The 25,506-nt window shown below is 37.5% G+C and overlaps 2 protein-coding genes across 12 annotated transcripts in view; one reads left to right on the top strand and one right to left on the bottom strand.

Annotated features, from left to right (window-relative positions):
* Positions 1–206: 206 nt before the first annotated feature.
* Mettl18 (methyltransferase 18, RPL3 N3(tau)-histidine) lies at positions 207–2,347 on the bottom strand. 2 transcript variants are annotated; one of them, XM_087580949.1, is made up of 2 exons: positions 2,233–2,347; positions 207–1,531 (listed from the first exon to the last, which is right to left on the bottom strand). In XM_087580949.1, exon 2 carries the CDS (start codon positions 1,341–1,343, stop codon positions 255–257), a length of 1,089 nt encoding a protein of 362 aa, XP_087437075.1. In that variant the 5' UTR covers positions 1,344–1,531; positions 2,233–2,347; the 3' UTR covers positions 207–254. The 2 variants fall into 2 exon arrangements, with proteins under 2 accessions (XP_087437075.1, NP_001020839.1); NM_001025668.1 differs by having other exon boundaries at positions 2,141–2,320.
* A 57-nt stretch (positions 2,348–2,404) lies between these two features.
* The window catches only part of Firrm (FIGNL1 interacting regulator of recombination and mitosis), a 43,969-nt gene continuing 20,867 nt past the window's right edge, over positions 2,405–25,506 (top strand). For 5 of the 10 annotated variants that reach the window (XR_015635318.1, XR_015635321.1, XR_015635322.1 and 2 more), the window contains exons 1-12: positions 2,405–2,614; positions 5,923–5,962; positions 6,897–6,985; positions 8,939–9,043; positions 9,773–9,913; positions 11,259–11,421; positions 13,004–13,088; positions 13,778–13,916; positions 16,655–16,735; positions 19,380–19,444; positions 23,333–23,481; positions 23,726–23,840. Coding sequence is in view for 3 of the 10 variants with exons in the window: in NM_001429949.1 (NP_001416878.1) it covers positions 2,504–2,614; positions 5,923–5,962; positions 6,897–6,985; positions 8,939–9,043; positions 9,773–9,913; positions 11,259–11,421; positions 13,004–13,088; positions 13,778–13,916; positions 16,655–16,735; positions 19,380–19,444; positions 23,333–23,481; positions 23,726–23,840 (1,283 nt within the window). In the remaining 7 variants the exon portion in view is untranslated. The remainder of the gene's footprint in view (positions 2,615–5,922; positions 5,963–6,896; positions 6,986–8,938; positions 9,044–9,772; positions 9,914–11,258; positions 11,422–13,003; positions 13,089–13,777; positions 13,917–16,654; positions 16,736–19,379; positions 19,445–23,332; positions 23,482–23,725; positions 23,841–25,506) is intronic. The other 5 variants (XR_015635323.1, XM_087581374.1, NM_001429949.1 and 2 more) reach the window with 4 other exon arrangements.

The raw sequence follows: 25,506 nt of genomic DNA, 5'->3' as shown, positions 1-25,506 counted from the left end.
AGGACAAATAGAATGAAGATGGGGAAAGACTTTTCCCACAGAGTGATTCAAGGGCTCCTTAAATTCTCAGGGAAATTTGTAGTTTTACATAGAAAACACAAGGCTGATACTACCATACTTGGCTTATTATTTCAGTAAGCAAAAACATACAAACACCATATTTTCAGAAAAAGCTAACAGTAAAATAGAAATTGAACAGTCACAAGTTCTGGGGTATTCTTTTTAATTCATTATGCCATTGAGTTATATGCATATTAACTGGGGCACTTAAAAGTCATTTCCATCAGAAACCTCTTGAGACCTTCATCAATTACCTCAAGTGTTCGAGTCTCAAACACACCCTTTTCTTCTACAAACTTCTGGAAGAGATGAACACCACCACCAACACCAAAGTAATGTGCTTTGCTGGCCAAAAGCACCCGGCCGTTCCTACTCAATAGTCTGAGGAGTGTCTCATGCAATGTGCTGTAATAATCTGGATTATAAATGGTTTCTGAAGTGAGAATGAGGTCATATTTCACAAACAGTTTTTCACTTAATACAAGCTTACAAAACTCAGCCCACTCCCCAGAGAACAACCGACACTTACATGTTTCTTGGGCTACTTCTGACTTCCTTTGTCTTTTCCCAGCTGGCTCATTTATGCCATTGCTGTCACCTTGCAAAGGGACATTAGCAACTACATTAGGTAAGGTCACTTCATCAATTACCAAACCGTTATAATCTTGAAAATGAACTTCTCTAGCCCCTCCTTTGGATGCAGTTATCCCAAGCAACCCAGACCCACAGCCAAGATCCAACACTTTCTGTCCAGCAAATTTCACTTTGGCCTTTGTGAAATAAGTCATGAGATCAAAGGTACATTCCCAGATTTTTAAGCCTCCTTCATAGACACCTGGAATCAGATCAGAATGAGAAGAAAAGCTTTGTGAAACTATGTTTTCTCCAGGGAATTTCTCTTTCAAAGAGATGGTTTTCACTACTGCTGTGCTAACATGCTGGGAACCTGGCAGCATTTCCAAAACCTTATTTTCTAAGACCTGATCACAATCTTTAGGTATCACGTGTTCTTTAGCAGGTTTCAGGGAGGGCTGTTTTTCACATGCTTCTGGGACACCTGACCTGTCAGCGGTACTGGGTGGGCTATCAGTGTCTTCAGAGGAAGCTGCACTTCCCAGCGAGGAGCATTTCCACAAGCGATCCTGAGGCAAGCCCGGCAGTTCTGTAGACTGGTTTTTGTCCTCCTTTCCTTTCTGACTTTTTAACACACAAGTTCCATCATCGAGGGAAGTTAATTTATTTTCCAGATCTTCTTCTATACTGAAATTGAATTGAAAGGCCATCCCTGCACACAGTTTTTAATCAAAGGATGATGCTTCAACTTCCAAAAAGAATTTAATAGCATAAGAGACCACACAGTCAATTAGTTCTGCTGGGCCCAATGTCTGTTAGCTGCTTATACACCACCAGATATATTCAGAGGGGGTTCCAAAGACGTTTCAGATGCCTTTGTTCCTTTTTCAATTTAGCCCTGGAAAGGGAGGGGAAAAAAAGAAAATGATTAAAAGAAAGAGAAAAATAGGCTCTGTGTGTGTGTGTGTGTGTGTGTGTGTGTGTGATTTAGAAAAGTGCACAGATGCCTTAAGTATTTAAAAGTAGAAGATAAGACATAAAAACAAACAAAAGAACAGCTATAGCAGCAACCCCCTTCACCAGAACAATAAAGTCCAAGATATTTAGACAGGACAGCCTAGCTACTTGGTCGTTTAGCTGCGTTGTGCCCAGGAATACTATACTCTAAATTTCCGACGTATCTTCATCTCAGCCTCGCAAAACAGTTTAAGGTCTTATTTGGGTAAGTGGGACATCCATTTTCAAACACACACACAGGTGTGATCTGGTGTGTGCAAACTCATCCAAACGGAATATTTATGTGTACGTAGTTCTAAATCTTATGTGACTGGAGGGATGAATTAAGGACTATAGAAAGTATAATCGCTTGTATAAAAACATTTCCGGCAATATGCCAGACCCGTTTTAATTTGCACTTTTCTGGACGGTGCGATCTTTGTTCACTTGGCAGGAGCTGTTCAAACGGAAGCATGCGAGCCAGTGAAATCATGCCTACACTCGAACTCACCTCACAGTGGAATAGTCAATCCTGGCTACAGCCCAAGTCACTCTTGAGATTACGAGTAGTCTCAAAGTCCCCCGGGACTGAGGATATCAAACCTGAGGACTTCTGGTCTCTGCACGGTAAAAGTCAGACGTCAGGGTGAAAGAAGCCAGCCGCATAAGGAACTCCTGGCGAAGCTTGCCTTCAGCTCACAGTGAACACCAGCGACATGAGTCCTCCAACAGCTAGAGAGGGCTCCGAGGGCTGGGGGCGAGAGTCCTCCTCTCTATGGTTTGGTGTGGGCGGAGCTCTCTCAAAGCCTTCTGGGAAGGCGTTCTAAGCTGTGGCGGGAGTCTTGCGAATTCGTTCGTCTCCGGGGGCGTAAGAATGTCGCAGAACGGTGCGGTGGCGACGAATGGGGTCATGCTGGAGGAACTCAGCAGCTGGCCGGAGGAGATATGCCGTCGGGAGCTGCCTTCGGTGCTGCCCCGGCTCCTCATATCCTTGGAGGGTGCTGAGGGGGGCGTGTCGCGAGCCTTCTGGTGGTTTCCCGGTCACGGGCGGTCTGTGGCCGGTACTCGAACCCTCTTATACTAAGTGACCCTGGAGGGAGCGAGGACGACCGTGGGTTGAGGCGTAGGTGCGCCTGGCATTGTCGGGCGATTGCGACTGGAGCTTTTGAAGATGATTGGTGCTCTCATGCCTTACTTGTTTATTTCTGTGTGCCCAAGTTTCCCCCTAGGCCTCACTTGCCTAAGTGTGGGAGCGTCCAGCGCAGGTGCTTCGTAAATGGATGAAGTGTGAGAACTGCAAGATGTAGTTGTAGGGTTTTTTTTTTTTGTGGTGCCGTATCTTCAAAGGATGTTCTGTAAACAAAATGCTTTCCCTTTTCGAGCCGGTTTCCCTTTTAAGTTAGAAGGCTTTCAGATACTGGTTTTAATCGAGTTGTAATTTTGTGGAGTCAGGTGCAAAGAATAATTAGTGTAATGCTTTTCTGTTTGGAAGTCGACTCCCTTCATGTTAAAAAGTGATTTTAGTTTTATGTCTTTAATCCTACCTTCTATATAAAATTGCACACACAGAGACAGACATTCACTCGTCCAAAAACTAAAAAGACCATTAATTACTTAGTGGAATGGTGTTTCACAGTATAACTTAAGTATTTCTACCACACTGAAGGCATTCCTTAGACATTAACAAGTTCCAACGTGGTGCTAATGCCTGTTTTTTTGGTTTTGTTTGTTTTGTTTTTTGTTTTTGTTTTAAATGCTTCATGTGTGGATATGGGATTGTTTTACTTTTTAGATAGGGTCTTGCTAAGTAGCCCTGGCTGGCCTGGTACTTGCTCCACAAAACAGGTTAGTCTTGGGTTTTCAGCAAACCTGAGTCTGCAGTGCTGGGTTTTTTGTGTGCCCCCCCAAAGGTTGTCTTTATGGAATTTTCTCCTGGGAACAGGAGGATGTTTATTTATGTAATGTGTGTCTCCTAGACTGCTAGGCTTAGAGTGAATGAAGGTAGGTATTATTTTTCCCTTTCTTCAATATTGCAGGCACCATTACTACATTTAAGTACCATTTCTACCTTACCTTGTTACCTACTGAAAACTCAGATCTCATTTCCAGGTTTTCTTCTGTAAGTAAACCTTGAACACTTTTTGCAACCAACATAGTTATTTCTGATTCTAAATTACTCCTTGAATATACCTGTTCTCTACCGTGATTCTAATCTTTATAATCTGTAGTATGAAAATTTTTCTTGTTTCTTCACAGTTCTTCTATAATCCATTCTTAACAAAGTTTAGAGTTAAAAAAAATTCACTTTTTTTCTCCTACTCTATGTGTAGCTTAATTTTAAGAAAACACTCTGAATTTGTCTTCAAGGTTCCCTATAGTTTGAACCTGACTGGTCCTATATACCTAACTAGCTACATTCAGTCCACAAATACATCAAGATGATCTCCTTCCGGGTCTTTGTTCTCAGGCCAGTATGTTCCCCAGCCTTTCAGCCTCTCGTTCTGGTCTTCCTCAGAGTTACTTTCTTAGAGGAGCCTTTTTCACAACCCTTAGTTTTAAGTAGTTCCCCGAAACCTAACTTTTTTAGTTTTGATTGCTTTGTTAAAACACTGTGATCAAAATCATCTTGGGGAGAAAAGGGTTTATTTCAACCTGAGGGTCCATATCACAGTGCATTATTAAAGGAAGTCAGGACAGGAACTTAAGCAGAGACCTGTGGAGGAGTATTGCTTACTGGCTTGCTCCTCAGTCGTCGTCTTACAGCACCCAAGACCACCAGCCTAGTGAATACTGTCCAAAGTGAGCTAGGCTCTTCCACATCAGTCCTCAAGAAGATGCACTTCAAGTGAGCAAAGCCCACATGAACTCAGAGAGACTGAAGCAGCAAGCCCAGCATACACAAGAACTACACCAGATTCTCTGTATTACAGCTTTCAGCTTAGTGTTTTTATGAGACTCCAGAGTGTGTGAACAAGTGGGTCTGATTCTTACGCTTTCTCTTGGTCTCTTTTCCTTCTGTTGGTTTACCTTGTTCAAATTTGATATTTTTTTATCTTATTGTAATTTATTTTACATTTTGTTATCTCTTAGAAGCTTGTTTTTGACAGAAAGGGAGGATCCTGATGGAGGGGTTGTGGGGAGGAACTAGGAGAAGTAGAGGGAGGGGAAACTATAATTAGGATATATTGTTTGAGAAAGGATATTTCCAATTAAGGAGTGGGGAGTGCACTGTACACTTGCCTATAGTCAAATTTTATGGAGGCATTTTCTCAAGAGTCCCTTCTTCCAAATGACTAGCTTCTGTCAGTTTGACACAAAACTGACTAGTACTCTATTACATTTGGTGCTGTTTACAGTTTTCTGGAGACCATTTGAACCTTAAAAGAACGTATTTGCCTATCCCCCATTTCACTGCACTGTCAAGTACAGAGGCAGGAATTTGGTTTCGTCCTTACCACTGCAGGTAGTGACTGGCACATATGTGTTCAGTAGAAACGCCTAGGTGTCTCTAAGTCATTTTCAGCATGCTAGTGTTTACTTTCATTCTACATGACACATGGAAGGAAAGTGCGATAGAGCACAATCTTATCACTTACAGTTTCATATTTTTCATCTTATATATTGTCCAGCCTGAATATTTTCATGCTTATTCCTAATTGTGGAGTAGCAAGCTTTCTGAATTTAAACTGGAATTGATCCAGTTGACAGATTCTACCTTCCTAAACTGAAAAATTTGGGTTACTTTTTTTCGATTATAGTTATAAAATATGCAAAGTAAAAGTTCAGAAGAGGTTTATTTTTATTTATGAGTATCCATTTTCTTGACGTATAAGAGTTCTTTTACAATAACATATTTCTAATAATTCTCAGTGACATACAAGTTTATTTTTGCTATGTTTATTATTACCTCTCCTATTGGGTATATAGATGTAACAGCGTGCAAGCAGAAGATTTACTTGGTAAGGTTGGTAAGATAGATATGTAAATAACAATTGGGTTAATGCAGATACAAATAGAAGTGTGAAGGAGATTTTCTGAAACTGGAACTTGGGATTATTCAGTACTTTTTTCCTATCAGTCATACATATTTTATAACTTAACTGAGTTTGAAAGTTCCTTAACCCTAAGTAATTTAAGGATTTCTTCCTTAAAATATTTTTACAAAATCCTTGTTTATGTGATAAATGTTAAGTTATAAGGTAAAGCCAGAGACTTGGGCATAATTCAGTCTCTTAGGGATTAACGGTAAATTTAAGCACTCTTTTTGGATTTATTCCTTAATTTATATTTTACTCTATGTATCAGTGTTCTGAAAGTTGGATTGAACATATCCGTAAGTAGGATTATGTTGTGTATGTGGTATTGTGTATATGTATGCCATATCCGTAAGTAGGATTATGTTGCGTATATGGTATTGTGTATATGGTATTGTGTATATGTATGCCAGTAGACTTTACAGATTTCTATTACCTTCAACTTTAATCTTTTCTTTATGTAATTTCAGTAACTTCCTGTTACATGAAATGAGCCAATTCCTTCCTATTACAGTGTTTTTAAGTTTTAAATTCAATTTTTGATGATGTATTAGCACAATAAAAATTTCAATGTTATGCTGTGATAGGACCAAGATAACAATACCATGTCAGTCTGTTATAACATCCAGCCTCTTAACTTGTTTAGTGCCATTTAGAAAATACTATCAAGTTAGAAAAAACTCTTTGTCTGGACTCTAGATCTAGATGACAAATTTGTCGTTTGGAAAATGTTTACTCTCATCTTTATCTGTTTTCTTAAGACCTCCTTATAAGAAATCTTGATTGTTTTCTGATGTCTCTGCATGCTGTGGCATATGTGTGCCTGCACTCACACATACAAACCTGTACACAGATAAAGTAACTTTCAGAGAAAAGTTATGATGGGAACTGCCAAACTACAAGTCATTTTGCATGCCTGTTTATATAATTGTTAAAGTTGGAATTTTTACTATCTTAGAAACTTATGTTTCTTAAAAAACAGATTTTAATTGTGTTAGATCCTGTTGGGTAACTTTTTAGCTTGTCTTCAGTTGCTGTTTTGGTTTTCTTTTTTTTTTTTTCCGACTATACTTTTTACACTGAAATGCTTAATAGTTTCTCTGTGGAATATGGTATCAAAGCCTTCAAAACTTTAGGTTGACATTACTTACATAATCTCATATTTGATAAAGGGCAGTGACTTACTAACTGACATGACATGATAGTTTTACAAAATGCTATTTTGCTTTATAGGAATTTTGAAAATCATTGTTGAAATGTTTTTGCCTCATATGAACCACCTGACACTAGAAGAGACTTTGTTTTCCCAAATTTTACCAAAGGTACAGTTTTGATGTTAATTTATACATCATAGAAGTTATTAAAATCTAATCTCAACTTTATATAATCCATTTATAATTTTCTTTCTTTTTTTTTTTTTTTTGGTTCTTTTTTTCGGAGCTGGGAACCGAACCCAGGGCCGTGCGCTTCCTAGGCAAGCGCTCTACCGCTGAGCTAAATCCCCAACCCCCATTTATAATTTTCTTAACTCTTATTTTTCTAGTATATCAAACATACTTGAGTTACAAATAAATAGTAAAAATTGTTCAACCTTTGCACTAATTTAAGATTTTTTCATAGAATAGTAGGGGTATATTAAAACTAGGCTTTTTGTATATAAAGCTGTTCTGTAGTATAGCAGCTCATTGCGGAATTTGGGACCGGATAACTGAGTAGCTACATAAATCTAGATGCTTGATGTTTTTATTTGTGAGTTTACTACTATAAAGTGGTTCTTATATTTCAAAAGGTGAACTAGTCAACATATAAGTGAATACAGCCTGGCAATTGAGAAGCAGAGGTAGATAGATCTGAGTTCAAGACCAGCCTAGTCTACATTAGAGAGCTCCAGGACAGCTGGGATCATATAGACCCTGTCTCAAAACAAACAAAACAAACAAACAAACAAAAAATCAAACAAAGTATATAAAAGAATTAATTCAAGATTCAGTATAAACTCATTGCCACTACCAAGAAATGCCCTTGTAAATGCCACTGGAGTGTTTGTTGATTTAAGTTGTTGTCTTTTATTTAACAGACTAGTACTTGCATTTGCTACCCCAAATGAACTTTGAATGGATTTTTTCTGTTTATATTAAATACATTTGATACTACAGAAATCAAAAGCAAAGCAAACTCAAGGCATTGTTTATGGACTGTATTGTAGAAACACTTTTTACGTTTACTTTTAAGTTAGGAACAGTGAGTAACTATGATAGTAGGTAGGTTTTACTAATGAATAATCAGATCATTCTTTCTTTAATTATTTATTTACATCCCAAATGTTGCCCTGTCCCAGTCCCCCCCCTCCTCTCAGAGTTCTCCCCGCTCCCCATCACCTCTGAGATGGTGCTCTTCCCCCATCCCCCTTTCCTGAGGTAATCTTTCCCCTAACTCTTCCATAGGGGTCCCCAACCTCAGTCCAAAGGTTGACTGTGAGTATCTGCTTCTGTCTGTCAGCTGCTGGTAGGGCCTCTCCTGTCTGTAAGCACAACATAGCATCAGTAATAGTGTCAGGGTTTGATACCTGCCCATGGGCTGGATCCTAAATTGGCCCAGTCACTGGATGGTCTTTCCTTCAGCCTCTGCTCCATTTTTGTCCCTGCTTTTCTTTTAGACAAGAACAATTCTGGGTCAAAAGTTTTGAAGGCGCTGGTCTCACTGGCAGTCTGCATGTAGAAGACTGCAAATGGATCCATATTTGTCATCTTGCCCAAAGTTCAAGTCCAAGTGAATCAAGGAACTCAACATAAAACCAGATACACTGAATCTAATAGAAGAGAGTAGCCTTGAACACATTGGCCCAGGGGAAATTTTTTCTGAGCAGAACACCAATGGCTCAGGCTCTAAGATCAACAATTGATAAATAGATCCTCATGAAACTGAAAAGCTTTAGCTTCTGTTGGGCAAAGGACACTTGTCAATAAGATAAAACAGAAACTTAGAGATTGGGAAAAGATCGTCACTAACCCTACATCTGATAGAGGGTTAATATCCATGTCTAAAGAATGCAAGAAGTTAGACTTCAGAAAAACCAAATAACTCAATTAAAAAATGTGGTAGAGAGCTAAACAGAGAATTCACAACAGGGATCTTGAATGGCTGAGAAGCACTTAAAGAAATGTTCAACATCCTTAGTTATTAGGGATAACTGCAAATAATCAGACCATTCTGTCACCTTTATTTTTATTTTAATGATGTCTTTTACTTGTTCATATGCTGACTTGTTTCCACAGACTATACAGTTGTTTGATGGCATGATATGTGAATTAACTAGTGAAGCCAGAGAACTCTCCAGCCAAAATTTAGAAATCCAGATCACCATAAGGAACATTTTACAAGTAAGTGCGTGTATTAGAAAGAGAATGGAGCTGGGTGTGTGATGTGCTTAAGGCAGGAGATGCTTGAGATCAAGAGCAGACTGGGTTATATAGGGAGATACTGTCTGGAAAAGAGAAAATGGAAGAGTGTGTGTGTGTGTGTGTGTGTGTGTGTGTGTGTGTGTGTGTGTGTGTGTGTGTGTGTGACTTTGTATTTATTTTTTTGATAGTAGGATGAATGTATGATGTACTTGGGAGATTGAAGCTGAAAGATTACTATGAGTTGAGGCCAGTCATGGTTAAAGAGTGATACCTTCAAGAAACAAAATGACAGTCCATACATTATTTATGAAATGGCATAATGCTGGAATTAAATTTATGGACTTAAATACATATGGAAATTATGAATTTTTTATAAAATGTTACATTAGGTATCTTAGAAGACAGATCAAGGGGTTGGGGATTTAGCTCAGCGGTAGAGCGCTTGCCTAGTGAGCGCAAGGCCCTGGGTTCGGTCCCCAGCTCCGAAAAAAAAAAAAAGGAAAAAAAAAAAAAAAAAAAAGAAGACAGATCAAGATGGTAACCCTGAACTGGGTCAGTATTCTAAGTGATGTTCTGAGAGTGAAGGTCTCTGAAAACAAAGAGGCACAGTGTTTTTTCAGTGCTATGGGTCCAGCACTTAGAATGCTGTCTAATTCCTTTATTTCATATACAAAAGTGTATCTTTAATCAACTTTCCCTTATTTCTAGACAATGGTGCAGATCATAGGAAGTCTTACAGGATGTGTTCATCATGTCTGTGCCACACAGGAATCTATCATTCTAGGAAATATCCACAGTCTTCCCTCATTCATCCTGCATATTATTAAAAGTACATTTGTACACTGTAAGGTGAGTAATATAGAGTTGAAATAGCCTGGAATCAGTAGGTGTGTGTGTGTGTATGTATGTATATATGTATGTATGTATGTATGTATGTATATATATGTTTGTATGTATACCACTTTTTATTTTTGGTAGCAGAGATGGTACCCCATACATGCATGTTGTACTTGGGAGATTGAAGCTGAAGGATTACTATGAGTTGAAGGCTGTAGTGTTTATGCATAAGATTTTACATTTTAGTTGATGTTACTGGGATAGACTTTTCTGTAGAGAGAAGACACACATAATTTAATGGGTGACTAAAAAGTGGCTTTCTGAGTTGTATTTCTCCTTCCTGAAGAAAAAAAAATGGTAAATATTTGTGTTTAACCATAGGAATCTTGAAATTGTTCTGTTAGATAGCAGTGGGAGGTTACTTAACTTAGTCCATCTTAACATTCCTTTAAAGTTTGAAGGCTTAGAGTTTATAGGACAAAGGCAATTTTTGCTATCAGTGTTTTGTTGTGGTAAATATTAAATCAAAATTAATCTTTTATCCCAGACTAGTGCGGCACTATAGGGCCACACGGCGCTATTGGGTATCTTTATCTCAGTGGTGGCTAATTCCAGTGTGTCACCACTCTATGCTTGCCCTCTGGTACTCTCTGACCCAGGCGTTGCTCTCTGGTGTTGGTTCCATCACCAGAGAGCCATATGGAACTAACCTAAAATCATGGTTCTAGAAGTCCAGCAGTGGCTGACCTATCTCGGCTTCCTGCCACAGACTCTGCCCACACTCCCAGCAACCGCCCCCTGGTAGCTAAGGTATAAACTCCCAACTACCTGGTGAAATCAGGACTCAATAAACCGTAATTTATCACTCAGATTTATATGTTAAATTCTCAGTCCACAATACATCCACACAATAACCTCATAACCAGTTGATAACGATAGAAACCGCCCACCTAGATAAGATAATTGACCTATAGAAATCCATCTCTTAAGAAATACTCACAACAACCTGTATCTATGCAGAGATGCATGGCGAGGATTGTTTACCTCTGCCTCTGTGTTGCCTCTGCTCCTTTCTGCTTCTCCCTCTCCTTCTAAAACTTGTTCCCTCCTCCCTTCTCGTCCAGTGACAGGCCTCGTTTCATCATGTGTCTACCTTCACCTGCATAAGGACTTCAACCTACAGTGTTTTGCTGGTTAAATAACAAATTGGTCATAGTCTTGTGTGTGGTGATTCGGTACAAAAAATGTGCACTTTTTACATTTTGTATCAGTCTCTGATAGTCTAGATTAAAGAAAATTTGAATTTTGAGCTGTTTGTGATCTAATTGTTTCTCTCCTTTTCATACTTTGTGATCAGAATAGCGAATCTGTGTATTCTGGGCGCTTACACCTGGTGTCAGACCTTCTCCAGACTCTCTTCAAGGAGGCCTATTCTCTCCAGAAGCAGCTGATGGAACTGCTGGACATGGTTTGCCTGGGCCCTTCAGAAGATGAGAATAGCATTTTGACAATGGTAGAAGGTGAGCAAAGAATTGTTGATTACAGTAGGGTGCCTAATGGCTATAGTTGATTAATTGGTTAAATCATCAAGCTAATGTTTCTATTGATACATGCTGTCTTGCTCATGTATAAAAGTAATCTAAATCTTCCTAGATAAATTTTTAGTTTTTTAAATTTGTAAACTTTAGTTTTTATACTTCATTATAGATCTAAGTATCCAGGTAAAATATACAATAGGTAATACCACACAAAAGATTTAGCAAATAAAGGATGTGTGTAACTGTACCCTTTAAGATACTCTATATTCTGAGGAAACCTTTAGATTTTACTTCTTAACCCACAGCATGAAGAAAGAAAGAAGAAAAAAAAAAGAGAGTTCAAATTTCTTTCTGGAATTTTATGTGCATGTATGGGCTTATGAGCATATACATGTATACCCAGACACATGTATTATAATGATATATAATTTAACATATATTACCTTATTAACTTTTTGTGTTTCTTTCCTGAGAATTAAGCCCAAGGCTTTGTTCTACTATTTTGTTGTACAGACTTGCTAACGCAGTTATTAGCCTGGTGTTATAGCACAGGCCTACACAGCATTGGGAAGCTAAAGCAGTAGGGCTTGCAAGTTCTAGTTGAATCTTGAGCCTCAGAGTAAAGCCCTGTCTCACAAATAACAGCACAAAGCAGAGTTACTGATTATAACCTATGTCATTGATTTCATCACTCAGTAATACATTATGATCTAGGATCTTAAAAATAATGGAGTAATATAGGCAATCAAAGACTTTATTCCTAACTTTAGTGTAAAGAGAACAGGTTGATTTTGTGCACTTACAAAACAGTACTTTTTGCTCTGTAAGTAACCTACCTGTGCTTGCAACTTAGGCCGGGATTCTCTGTAGTAATTTCTGTACACCTGGCTCACTTGTGTATTTGCAGCTGAGAACTTCACTCACTTCTGGCTGTTTGCAGAAGCCTTTGTGGTGACGATATAAGCATTTTAACAGACTCAATCACTATAATGGCTTTAGGGCTCTTAGGAATAGCAAGGGAGGACAAGTTCCAGCACACCAAATCTTGGCTAGATTTCCTTTGATTGTTGTTCTTTTATCAGTCATAGACCTATACCTAGAGCCAGTGTGGCTGCAGGAAGGGCAGTTGGAACCATTTTTACAAACTAGCTAATGCAACCAGAAGTGTAAATTGGTTGTAGTAAATTGATTGCAGTTCTTGTTAGGTTTTCTTAGTAGTGTCAGGTTTTAGAATTAGAATCGAATCTATAGATCATTTGAACTATAGTAGGGCAGAACTTTTATTCCAGTGAACATTTTATAATAGGATATAACTTTTATTCAACTGAACTTTTTTGGTTTTAATTGTCATTGGGAAGATAAAAATTGCAGAATCAATATTTCATTATTTTTGAAATCTTAAAAGTATGACTTTTATTTTTAGTAATTATTTGACCCAGTTATTTTCAAACTAGTACATGGACTCAGTCACATATTGAGACATTCACTTGATCCATTTAAATATAAGAGAATGTCATTTCATATGACAGTTGATTATCTTGAGTCGTTTTATCCTTTCTTGTAGTTATTCATTCGTTAATGGATATCTGCTCTGTTATCTCCAGTATGGACAAAGCATTTCATGCCAATACTTGGAAGTTTATTATTAAGTAAGTAAGATTTTTTCATACTGTACTTTCTATATTCTAAATAGTTAATGGTTTTAGATTACATTTGAAAAATTTTATGTGGTTGTATAAAATACTCATGGCTCTCCAGCGTGATAATCCAGATATTATACATGTAGCTCCAATCCACACTATCTCCTCTGTTCAGCTCTCTTAAAAACAAACAAGCAAACAACAACAACAACAAGCCCTAGAGTTGTAGCTAGTTAGCTGGTTACTGAAGCGTCGGACCGTGAACAGAGTCTGCCTGAATCATGTGCCTTGCTACTGTTGTTAGATAATTACCAATATCAAGTATGGCATTTCTGAGCTGACAGTGATCTCTGTTATGTACAGTTGTGTTGTTCAACCCTAATTTTACTTATCACATAATTTGAACTTAAATAAGGGTTAATAGGGAGAGTGCCTACAACAGCTACTAGATGCTGAGGCAGGGGTGAGAAGAGACATCCTTGGCTATAGGAATAATAAGAAGCCACTTTGTTAATCATGTGTAAAGGATGGAAAGTCACTGTAACCCATTCAAGCCTGTAACTTCAAAGCTAAAGTTGACACCTCTTAATTGTACCATGTTTAATATAATATATTGTGTTGTTGAAATGCTCTATGGGCCTGAATTGATGTGATTACTTATCACTTCTAGTGATTTTATTTATCTCTTTTATCCTTAGACAGAGCCTCAAACACCAGTCAGTTATAAGGAGCCAGTTGAAACACAAAGAGATCATTTCTAGCTTGTGCGAAGACATCCTTTTCTCCTTTCATTCTTGTTTACAGTTAGCTGAGCAGACAACAGAGCCAGCTGCACAGGTAATGTGGTCCAGTGACACTACAAAGGGGAGAGATTGTTTTGGCAGTTATTGCATATTATTTGAACATATAGAGCACGGTTTAGGGTTTTAATTATTTTTGTTTAAAAAATATAGAATTATTTCCAGCTCATAATTACCATTTACCCAGAGCACTATATTACATTACTTCCTTTCATTTCCTATGGCATTACCTGCCTACCATCTTTATGTTCTTAGTCAGAGCATTCTCCTCAGAAATCCTCTTTTTCTTTTCTGCCCTAGAGCAAAGTTAATGTTTCTGTGTCTTACATTTATTTAAAGTCTTTCTAATACAAACATCAACCCTTCTGTCACCAATGCATCTCAACATTTAACAGTATGTGCCTGTGTTTGTGTGCACGCATGTGTGTTTATTCTTTTAAAATTGATAGATACATTTCATTTCAAGAAGTTACAGTGTTGAATTTGCGTCATGATTATGAAATAAGACTGTGTTCTAAACATGTAGAATAGGGTTCTTGGAAATTACCATCTTCCTATAAAAGTATTATGTACAGTGACTTTTGTTTTAGAGTAATTTGAAGTTTATGTAAATATCCCTGAGTTACAGGATCAATGGATCCAGGAACTAGAATGTAACTTTATGGGAAGATTAGTTGAACATTTCTTCTCCAAATGGCAGTAACACCTACAACTGACAGAAGATCCCCACCCCAGCCGTGGGAGACAGAAAGGTATAAATTTAATTGAAGTCCCCAATCTGGTGGTAACTGCTGCTAGAATAGGAATAATCAGAAGGACGAATTGCAGAAGAATGTAGAATTTTGAGGAGGAGTTCTGAAACATACAGAAGTGAAGGGTAGTTGTAGAAAGAGGTTCACATTTTTCTTGTTCATCTTTTTCCTTTCTCGTTTTAGATCCTTCATGTCTCCTTTTTGTTTTTTCCACTTCCTGCTCCCTTTTCATTTCCCAGAACAGTGCTGATGGAAGAACTTACTTACTGAGTATTCTGTATTAATGGCATAGAACTTGTCCCCCATTTCACCTTAGCATATAAACCAGTGTTTCTCAACTTAGGAGTCAAGTAACCCTTTCACAGGGGTCAACTGAAACCATGGAAAGCACAGATGTTTACATTACGATTATGATTCTTAACAGTACACATTGCAATTATGAAGTAGCAAGGAATAATTTTATGGTTGAAGTCACCACAGCATGAGGAACTGTGTTAAAGTGTCACAGCATTGGGAAGGTTGAGAAGCACTGCTGTAGGCCTGTCTTCAGTCTCAGTCAACCCTCTTTTAATTTCCTTTGCTTGATGCCACAGACTCACCAATTGGTATTTCAAAAGTAAAATTAGGTTCCTGGCCAGGAGATAAAAAACCCAAAGAATAGTATAGCCTGTAGTGGCAAGCTAGAAAAAAGTTTGGATCCTAAATAGAGTAGCTGTGTGTGTGTGTGTGTGTGTGTGTGTGTGTGTGTGTGTGTGTGCACCCCAATTATGAGATAATCACTTCCTCAAAGACCCTAACCCTAAATCATGGCCCGCCTTTCCACCTCGCTGCTGGGGTGTTGGAATGTGGCTTTGGGGAAGGTGAAATGTGGTCTAAGGGGTTGGAGGGAAAACACTGTGGTTCCCAAACTCCTATGCATCCAAATGCCGCTGGGGACTGTGAGGAGTTGGGAATGGGAGTCCACAGGCCAAGGTGAGTCTGGGGAGGGGATGGGTGCGCCGTATAACAGTTCATGTTAATAATATAAAAGAATTCCATTTACACAGTTTTTACTGCAGAAAACTGTTTCCAACTGTTTGTGAAAGTCAGATGTAAGTGGATTAATGAACAACTCAGATTTTTAGATTAAATTAGGATTTTTCCATATTAGAAAAAGAATCAAACATAGTCAGCTAACATTATAAGGTAAATTATTTTCATGTGAAATAATTCTCAAAATTGAAGATAATTTGTTTGACTTAACTTATGGTGCTAATTTAAAACTCTTTATCCATGCATAGAATTTTTTGTGTCACGACAATGCATTTGCCCTGTTTTTTATACAATATTATGTATGAATATACCATTAATATTTTTTTTCATTCTGTGATGGATGCTTGGCTCGCTGTGTTAAAAAACGTTGCATTACCACTTGGTGCAGTATTTTGATAGTATAGTATATAGATCTAGAAACAAAGCTGCTAGTCAAAAAATTTTAACAGGTAAAACTCCTGATATAAATGAACAGCATTATTTTATGCTTCCACAGCAGTTAAAGACTGTCCTTCTTACCCCCTTTCCTCCTTAGCTCACCAGTACCGTCCAGCATGCCTTTTAAGCTTTGCACGTCATGTAGCCTTCAGCCCTTCTCATTCTGTATGGTAGATAGTTGGGGTGTAATTTTTCAGTGTTAGTCATTGGGAGTTGTATCCCCATTGCCTTTTTTTCTTTAATCTTTCTTTAATCTTTTATGTATCAGTCATCTTCATCTTTTGATTAATTTGATCCCCATATAGCAAAGAATATGTTATTTAAATTTCACTTTCAAACCAGTAAGATTATAAGTTACAGTTCCTTTTTAATGAAGCAGAATTTAATCTGTAAAATGTTTCTTGTTAACTGGTAGGAACAAAACAATGCAGAGAACAAACATGTTTTCATGGAAAATTCTATAATCACTTTGTTTACTAAGTTGTTTTAGAAAACTACGTCTCATTTACAGGTTTAGGTGATTTTACATTATATTTATTTCCTTTTGGAATAGGATAATGCTGACTACAGATTATTTCAGAAAACACTGAAATTGTGTCGTTTCTTTGCTAACTCCCTTTTGCACTACACTAAGGTAAGGCTCTTTTTTATAATGCATAAATGTAAAATACTAAGTTTTAAACTGTCCTTTTGTGTATGGCAGGGTGGGCTTCCGTGTGTGTGCACATGTGGAAGAGGTCAGTAGTTGACATGGAGTGTGTTTCCTGTTTCTCTCCACCTTGTATTATGAGGCAAGATCTCATTGAACCTATAGCTTGCTGTTTTTTGGTGTTTTGCCAGTGAGCTCCTGGAATTGCCGGTCTCTGTCTCCCAGGGCTGGGCTTACAGTATGCTGTGCCAGGACTGCTAGCCACAGTTCCTTTGAATGTATTTTTGAAGTTCATTTTGAAGGTCTTATGGCTTAATATTATTTATGTTTCTGTGTTACTTATACAAAAGTGTATTCATAAGAGAATGGAGTCATCATTGGCATTTTAATTTAATTTTCTGAAAATTATTTCTATAAATTAAAAAATTTCTGTAAACTAAAGTCAATTTGAAGAGTATAAGTTTATATTTAAATACTATTTTTCTATCACATTTCTGAGTTAGGTTCAACTTTAAATGTTTATAGCCTTCACATACGTGTGCACCACGCACACACATATTCTCTCTCTCACACACTCTCTCTCTCTCTCTCTCTCTCTCTCTCTCTCTCTCTCACTCTTTGGATATTATCAGAATAATGATATTTGAAGTTATGAAAATAGTATAAATAAGTTAAGATTGGGAAGATTAGCGAATAGTGAAAGAAGTTTTGTTACTGATAGATGTTAGTGATTTTTAAAAAGCTACTACCCAAGTTAATATTTTTAATTTCATTTTATTCTTTGATGGTTCATGCAGTGCATAATGCATTCTGCTCATTTTCACTCTCCATTAATTTTTCTTATCCTCACACTCCTTTTCTACAGAACTTCTTCCTAAGTCCCCTCCCACATTGGTGTCTGTTTTTTTGTTTTTTGGGGGTTTTTTTTGTCCTTTTTTTTTTTTTTTTTTTTGTTCTTTTTTTTCGGAGCTGGGGACCGAACCCAGGGCCTTTGTCCTTTTTTTTTTTTTTTTTTCTAAAGTTTTGAAAAAAATCTTTTTTCTCCTCCAACATCCCCCTCCTTCTAGATATCCTGCTACATCCCTGGCCACCCAACTTTATGACCTTTCTCTCTTTAAAAAAACAAAACAAAACAAAACAAAAACAAAAATCAAATACAACCTTCTCCCCAAGCAATGCCAAAACTAGACAGAAGAGACAGAGACAGGCCTCAGTAAGTGACAGCTGCTAATTGACAGTGGCTCTAACAGTCATGTCTAGATGTGTAGCCTCATGCTCTGTCTCATGTAAGCCTTTTTTTTTTTTTTTTTTTTTTTTTTTTTACAAATTACAATTTTTAATGAAAGTTCATATTCTACTAACCACTGCTCAGTATCTTATGCAGACTTATAATTTTTAGAATGTTCATTTCCTTATCTTTTTTTTTTTAATTAACTTGAGTATTATTTACATTTCGAATGTTATTCCCTTTCCTGGTTTCCGGGCAAACATCCCCCTCCCCTTCTTTATGGGTGCTCCCCTCCCCATCTTCCCCCCATTGCCGCCCTCCCTGCAACAGTCACGATCACTGGGGGTTCAGTCTTAGCAGGACCAAGGGCTTCCCCTTCCACTGGTGCTCTTACTAGGATATTTATTGCTACCTAGAGGTCAGAGTCCAGGGTCAGTCCATGTATAGTCTTTAGGTAGTGGCTTAGTCCCTGGAAGCTCTGGTTGCTTGGCATTATTGTTCATAAGGGGTCTCGAGCCTCTTCAAGCTCTTCCATTTCTTTCTCTGATTCCTTCAACAGGGGTCCTATTCTCAGTTCAGTAGTTTGCTGCTGGCATTCGCCTCTGTGTTTGCTGTATTCTGGCTGTGTCTCTCAGGAGAGATCTACATCCGGCTCCTGTTGGCCTGCCCTTCTTTGCTTCATCCATCTTGTCTAATTGGGTGGCTGTATATGTATGGGCCACATGTGGGGCAGGCTCTGAATGGGTGTTCCTTCTGTGTCTGTTTTAATCTTTGCCTCTCTATTCCCTGCCAAGGGTATTCTTGTTCCCCTTTTAAAGAAGGAGTGAAGCATTCACATTTTGATCATCCGTCTTGAGTTTCATGTGTTCTATGCATCTAGGGTAATTCAAGCATTTGAGCTAATAGCCACTTATCAATGAGTGCATACCATGTGTGTTTTTCTGTAATTGGGTTACCTTACTCAGGATGATATTTTCCAGTTCCAACCATTTGTCTATGAATTTCATAAAGGCATTGTTTTTGATAGCTGAGTAATATTCCATTGTGTAGATGTACCACATTTTCTGTATCCATTCCTCTGTTGAAGGGCATCTGGGTTCTTTCCAGCTTCTGGCTATTATAAATAAGGCTGCTATGAACATAGTGGAGCACGTGTCTTTTTTATATGTTGGGGCATCTTGTGGGTATATGCCCAAGAGAGGTATAGGTGGATCCTCAGGTAGTTCAATGTCCAATTTTCTGAGGAACCTCCAGACTGATTTCCAGAATGGTTTTACCAGTCTGTAAGCCTCTTTTTTATATTTGAATGTGGCATGTCCAAGTTTTTATTCTGTATCTTATCTATGGGGGTTATGAATTAAGTCATGTGACAGCAGAGTAAGTAAAATTTCTTTATTTCAGGAATTTCTTCCTTTCCTGCCTGATTCCTGCCGTACCTTGCACCAGCTTTATCTTCAGATATACAGGTAAAAAGGGGACTTTATGGTTCCTAAAGTGGGACAGTGTGACCCACTCATGTAAACATAAATGCTTATCTTAGCTAAAATATTTGAATGAATTTAAATGCTTCAGTAAAGTTTTACCCGCTTGTTTAAAATACTGGGAGATGGACACTTTTGAAGGATACAGTCCATGTAAACTTTGCTTGTTTTTAACTAGTTCCTTAAAGTGACAAATAATTGGTATGGTGATAACTATCAAAGCATTTTTGTATGAGTGCGCGCGCGCACACACACACACACACACACACACATACACACACACACAATTATATGTATATTGTATTTCTACATTTTGTGTCAGCATAATTCTATTTTGATAGGCCTAGAATTAACTTGGAATTATAAAGTTAATTTGGAGAAGTTTTAGCAGCAGATAGAACACAATGGACAGGAGGACAAATGGCAAATTAAAATCAAGTCAGCAGAGTTACAAAGACTGAACAGATTATGAAGGGCATGTAGGATAATATAAAATAATGTGACACACATATTAGTGGAGATTCATAAGAGAATGGAGTCTTTAAAAACTGACATGCCTAAATGTTTTCATAACTTTAAGGGTTTGTCTTGTTTTGTTTTTAGCTTTGTATAGGTTAATGCTGTGAGGTGATACTCTTTTATTTGTGGAATTCATCTTACTAATGAGAAAAACTCATGTTTTAGATATAGTATTTTAAACGTTATCCTTTTAAGTTTTTACTAGGAACATTTATCTCTGAGGAAGAAATGCAGAATCAGATAGACAATGGTAGATGAAAAGACATTGCCGAGACTCAGGAAGATTTAATAGAAGGGCACGGGATAGTAGAAGAGCCTTTCCTCATGATATTTAAGGTAGTTTTATGAGCTGCTCTCGGGGTATGCACATGCCGTGATGTGGGTTGTGTGTGTGCATGTATAGAGTTCAGAGGGCAATTCGAAGTGTAGTTCTCTCTTTTTTTTCCACCATATGGTCTTGGGGATCAAATGCAGGTCCTTGGATCCAGATACAGGTACCTTTATCCACGTAGCCATCTTGTTGGCCATAAAGTTTTATCATAGCTTCAGTATAAAACAAAGCATAGTTCTCAGTTCTACATCTTTTTTTTTTTTTTTTTTTTTTTTTTTTGGGTTCTTTTTTTCGGAGCTGGGGACCGAACCCAGGGCTTCCTAGGTAAGCGCTCTACCACTGAGCTAAATCCCCAGCTCCTCAGTTCTACATCTTTTTCCAGATATGCTCTCATTTCTCACTACATTCCAATCTTCAAATAACTTCTTCAGAGAACTTCCTGTTCATTTTCTGTAGAGGAATTTTAGTCCAGCAATATGGTTGTTCTGATCTAAGTCTGTGACTGAAATGTAACATGCCCTTAGTATACATCTTTAATCCCTCTGGATGCAATTCTTTACATATATACCATTAATTCCAGTGACATGTAATTGAGGGTCAAAGTGAAGAATCAGAGAAAGATTTGACAAAAGAATCAGAGATAGAATACACCCAACTCTCCATTCCCAACTCTGAGGAGAGGAGCTATTTAAGAGCATGCAAGAAAAGGGAGTCAGTCTTTTCAGATATTGGGCAGTCAGTGCAGTGGAGTTTGTTCATGAGTTCATGCAGTTCAGTGCAGTCGGCAGAGGTAATTGAAGCCAGAGAATGAGAAGGAGCCAGAAGATTAGAACAAATTGCTAGAGTTAGTTTGAGGCCAAGTAGAGCAGTTCAGTCAGAAGCTGAGAGAAGACAGACTGAATCAGTCAGCTTGGAGAAGAGCTTGAGCCAGAACAGCCGAGTTGAATCAGCCAGCCAGAGTTCAGAGAGAGATAGAAGGGCTACGCTTATTCAACACTAAGCCTTCAAAAGAATTCAGGTGAATAAAGGTTCACAATTTTCCTTGATTATTTTTTTCTTTATAACATTTAGTTAACATTTGGTATGTTATAGTAGACCCCACAATTCATGAGGAATAGATTAAAATACCTACAGTCGTTACCAGAAAGATAAGTGGTACTGGTTTCTCTACTGTGTTTTCACATACATACATACATACATACATACATACATACATACTTTCACTAGAGTTTGCATGTAATAAAAGAGAACCACTATAGTATATTGTAAGAATTATATGAATTGGTCTGTCTGTCCATAAATATTTTACGTTACTGTAGTTACCCTTTCGATGTGAGATAGTGAAGTGAGGTGACTGACAAATCATGGTGACATGGTTTTAGGCTACTATATAAAAGTTCCTTGAAAACTTGTACTCACATACATCAGCAGTGAGCTGATAACTGAGAAGCCTAGAGAAGTCTGGCTAATATACACAGCAGAGCTATACTGGACAAGGGATGTCTCATCACAGTTGGGGTGGAGCAGGACAGTTGTGAAACTTCATCATGTCACTAAGAACAGCACACAACTCAAGAATTGTTTTTGGGTTTTCTCCCTGTGTTGTTGGGGTTTTTTGTTTGTTTATTTGTTTTTTTTGTTTGTTTTTCCTTTTCACTTAGTGTTTTTTTAGACAGTTGACTTCAGGAAACTAAAATTATATAAATATATATATATATATATGGGGAGACTGCTGCACAAGTTTACTTTTTTACTTTCTGTCCCCTCATTAAAATGTAAAACCATGTAAAGGGCAGTGCTTTCTTACTCTGTTTAGTATTACAATAGTACTTTCTTCATAGTGCATGCTGCTGCATAGACATTTAGACGGTTGTGAAATTGTGCACAAAAGCATTTGATTGAAAACATATTTAGATGCTCAGTAGTTGTAGTTCACGTCTGCTTAACTTCACCAACTGTATTTTACTCATTTATTCATTCATCTTGACAATCAGACGTTTTGTTAACCAATTACCTATCACAGAGGAAGGAATACAGGATTAAGGAGGTCAGATGAACAGAGTGACACAGATAATTGACTATCAGTGAGAAGTGCTTCTCTTTGTAACACTAGAAAGAATTCAGATATTTGTTGGGTTCATTCTTTTAAATAATGTTATGTGTTAGACAGTTTGCTTATAATTGCCACATTTTTACCATAATTAGTATGAAGTAATTACAAAAATGTTGAGTACACATTTCATTTCACATAGATTTTGGTTGAAGTTTAATTTAAACTCCGTTACTGAGATATTTCTGTGAAAACCTTGTTAAACCCTTTAGTTGTATATTATTTTTTCTTAAAAAAAGCATTAGCTTCTAAGAAAAAGAATTGATTTTATAGTAAATTCAGCATTTACTTATTTTAAAACAACTATTTTACCTTATTTTAGTTAAATTAATTTATTTACTTTGGTTTGTTTGATATAGAGTCTGTACTCTGGCCTCAGAGTCTTCCTGCTTTGGCCTCCTGAATGTTGAGATTATGAGTGTGAGCTATTAAAGACAACTTTGCATAGAAGTAACTAAACCAGAATTTATCAGTCCTATCTTTTTTTTTTCCTTTTCTTTTTTTTTTTTTTTTTCTTTTTTTTTTTTCGGAGCTGGGGACCAAACCCAGGGCCTTGAGCTTGCTAGGCAAGCGCTCTACCACTGAGCTAAATCCCCAACCCCAGTCCTATCTTTTTACATAGATTTTTACTAGTTGGTTTGTTTATGTTTACGTGGTTTTCTAGGACACCACCACCAAATGGTATTAAAATACTTCAAAATAGTACTAGGAAATATTTTCTCTGTAAAATTATAGCTGTTACTTACTTTCTAGATCTTGCTATCTTTCTGTTATCAATTCAGTATTTTGAGATTTTTCCTGTAAAATATGTACTTTGCTTTCTTAGGGTGTTCTACTGTGACATGAGCTTGTAATACACATATGTAAATCTAGAAGATGGCTATTAAATGCATAAGCTTTTTCATCTTTCCAGCAAGTTTCCTCCATGTCTGTATACTGCCAAGATTTCCAAAGTACAGCAGGAGGAAATAGCAGGCACTTTCCTTGTGGTACTGGACCCTCTCCTCAGTCAGCTGCTCAAATCCCAGTCTTTTGTACAGACAGTTCTGGCTAGTAAACTCGGTAAGCTTCAAACAGATCTAAATCATCTCCTCTAATATGGCTTGTCAGAAACTGTTAGTTTTCTTTAAGCAGTCACTTGTTTGGGTTACAAATTTTATTTAAAATTTATTGACTTTTATTGAAACATCATTAAGTCATACCTCTACTTTATGTATATAAAACTATCAAATTTCTGCTGAAAATATTTTGGATATGTTGTTTACCCATTTGTTTTAACTTAATATATGACTTCATTACCGGAAAGATCTGCCCCATGAACTGCAGCTCCCACAAGTCCTCCTCCTGGTTGTTGTCGTGGATAAGCTGCCCTCTCAGCCTGAGGATGTACAGACCCTGTGGTGCACAGAAGATATGACTAGGTAACATTTTATTTTTATCTAATCATAATACCAGTGGCTTAGGGGTCTTTAACATTTGAAATGGCCTTGAATTTAAGTTTTAGCCAGTTGTGGTATGCGCCTTTAATTCCTCCTCCTCAGGAAGAGGCATCAAAAGAGCTGTGATAGACACTAGACAGTGAGTGTCTCCTGGAAACACCACTTGTCTTCACCCTTTCTAAGTTGTTACTTCCCGGATTATTGCCATGCTCCTAATTCTTCATCCTTCCCCTTGGGTGGTCTATGCAAACTGGGATGACCAAAAAGTGAAGTAATGCTCAAACTTGTAAGTTTTGCAACCTGTTTGATCAACTCGATACCCTATTCTTCTATTTAATAAAAATGTATATAATATTTTTGTTACTTGAGAATTTCATACATGCATACAATTTATTTTGATCATGTTTACCTACACATATCACCCATAAATTTCCCTACTTTCCTACTCATTCTCAACTTTGTGTCCTCATGTGTTTTTATAACCCACTAAAGCCGGTTTATGTTATCCATATTGTCTTGTGTGTGTGGCCGTCAAGTGGAATATGACTGACACACTTTTAAAGGAGACTGAGTCTGTCTCTGTCTCTGTCAGAAGGAAGGCATCCACTTAGCAGTAGCTCCTCAGGAGTAGGGACTAACAGGATACACTGTACTCACACACCCCTCCTGTGCAAGGGACTAAATTGATCTTTTAATTAATTGGCCTGACTGGTTTCACCTCCCTCCTCCCAGTCCTCCTTCCCCCTTCCCATCTACTCCTCCTTTTCACTTCACTTTATCAACCAGCCTTGCCATATCAAGTTATATCCACTTGCCTACAATTTCATGATGTGATTGTTTTTAATAGCTCAGTAATACTCCGTTGTCTAATTGTGCCACATTTCCTTTTTCCGTTTTTTGGTTGATGGACATCTACATTGTTTTCAGTTTCTAGTTATTATGAATAAAGCTGCTATGAACATAGTTGTGCAAGTGTCCTTGTGGTACAGGGAACATTCTTTGGGTATGTCCAGGAGTGGTGTAGCTGGGTCTTGAGGTAGATCTATTTCCAATTTTCTGAGAAGACACTAAATTGATTTCTAAAGTGACTGTAAAAGCTTGTATTCCCACCAGCAATGGAGGAGTGTTTCCCTTCCTCCACATCCTCACCAGCATGATCTGTCACTTGAATATTTGATCTTAGCCTAAGATAGAATGTCAGAGTTGTTTTGATTTACATTTCTGTGATGGCTAAGGACATTGAACATTTCTTTAAGTACTTATCAGCCATTCGAGACTCCTCTGTTGAGAATTCTCTGTTTAGATTTGTACCCCATTTTTAAAATTGTGTTATTTGGTTAGTTGAAGTTTAGTTTCTTGAATTCTTTAAAGATTTGCATATCGGCCCTATATCGGATATAAGGTTGGTGAAGATCTCCCAATCTGTAGGCTGCTGTTTTGACCTTTGATGGTTTTTCCTTTTTTTTTAACGGAAGCTTTTCAGTTTCATGCAGTCCTATTTATTAATTGTTGATTTTAGTGTTTAAGCTGTTGGTGTTTGTATATTGACCCTTATGCCAGTGTATTCAAGGCTATCTCCCACTCTCTCTCCTATCAGGTTTATGGATTTGTGTTGAGGTCTTTGATTCACTTGGACTTGAGTTTTGTG

Source organism: Rattus norvegicus, chromosome 13 (assembly GCF_021556685.1).
Source record: "Rattus norvegicus strain SHRSP/BbbUtx chromosome 13, alternate assembly SHRSP_T2T, whole genome shotgun sequence".
NCBI classification, from domain to species: domain Eukaryota; kingdom Metazoa; phylum Chordata; class Mammalia; order Rodentia; family Muridae; genus Rattus; species Rattus norvegicus.
This window is presented reverse-complemented; position numbering and strand designations above follow the sequence as displayed.

Excerpts from the sequence above, each read along its gene's own strand:
- Mettl18 (XM_087580949.1), bottom strand. The coding sequence starts at position 1,343 with ATGGCCTTTCAATTCAATTTCAGTATAGAAGAAGATCTGGAAAATAAA.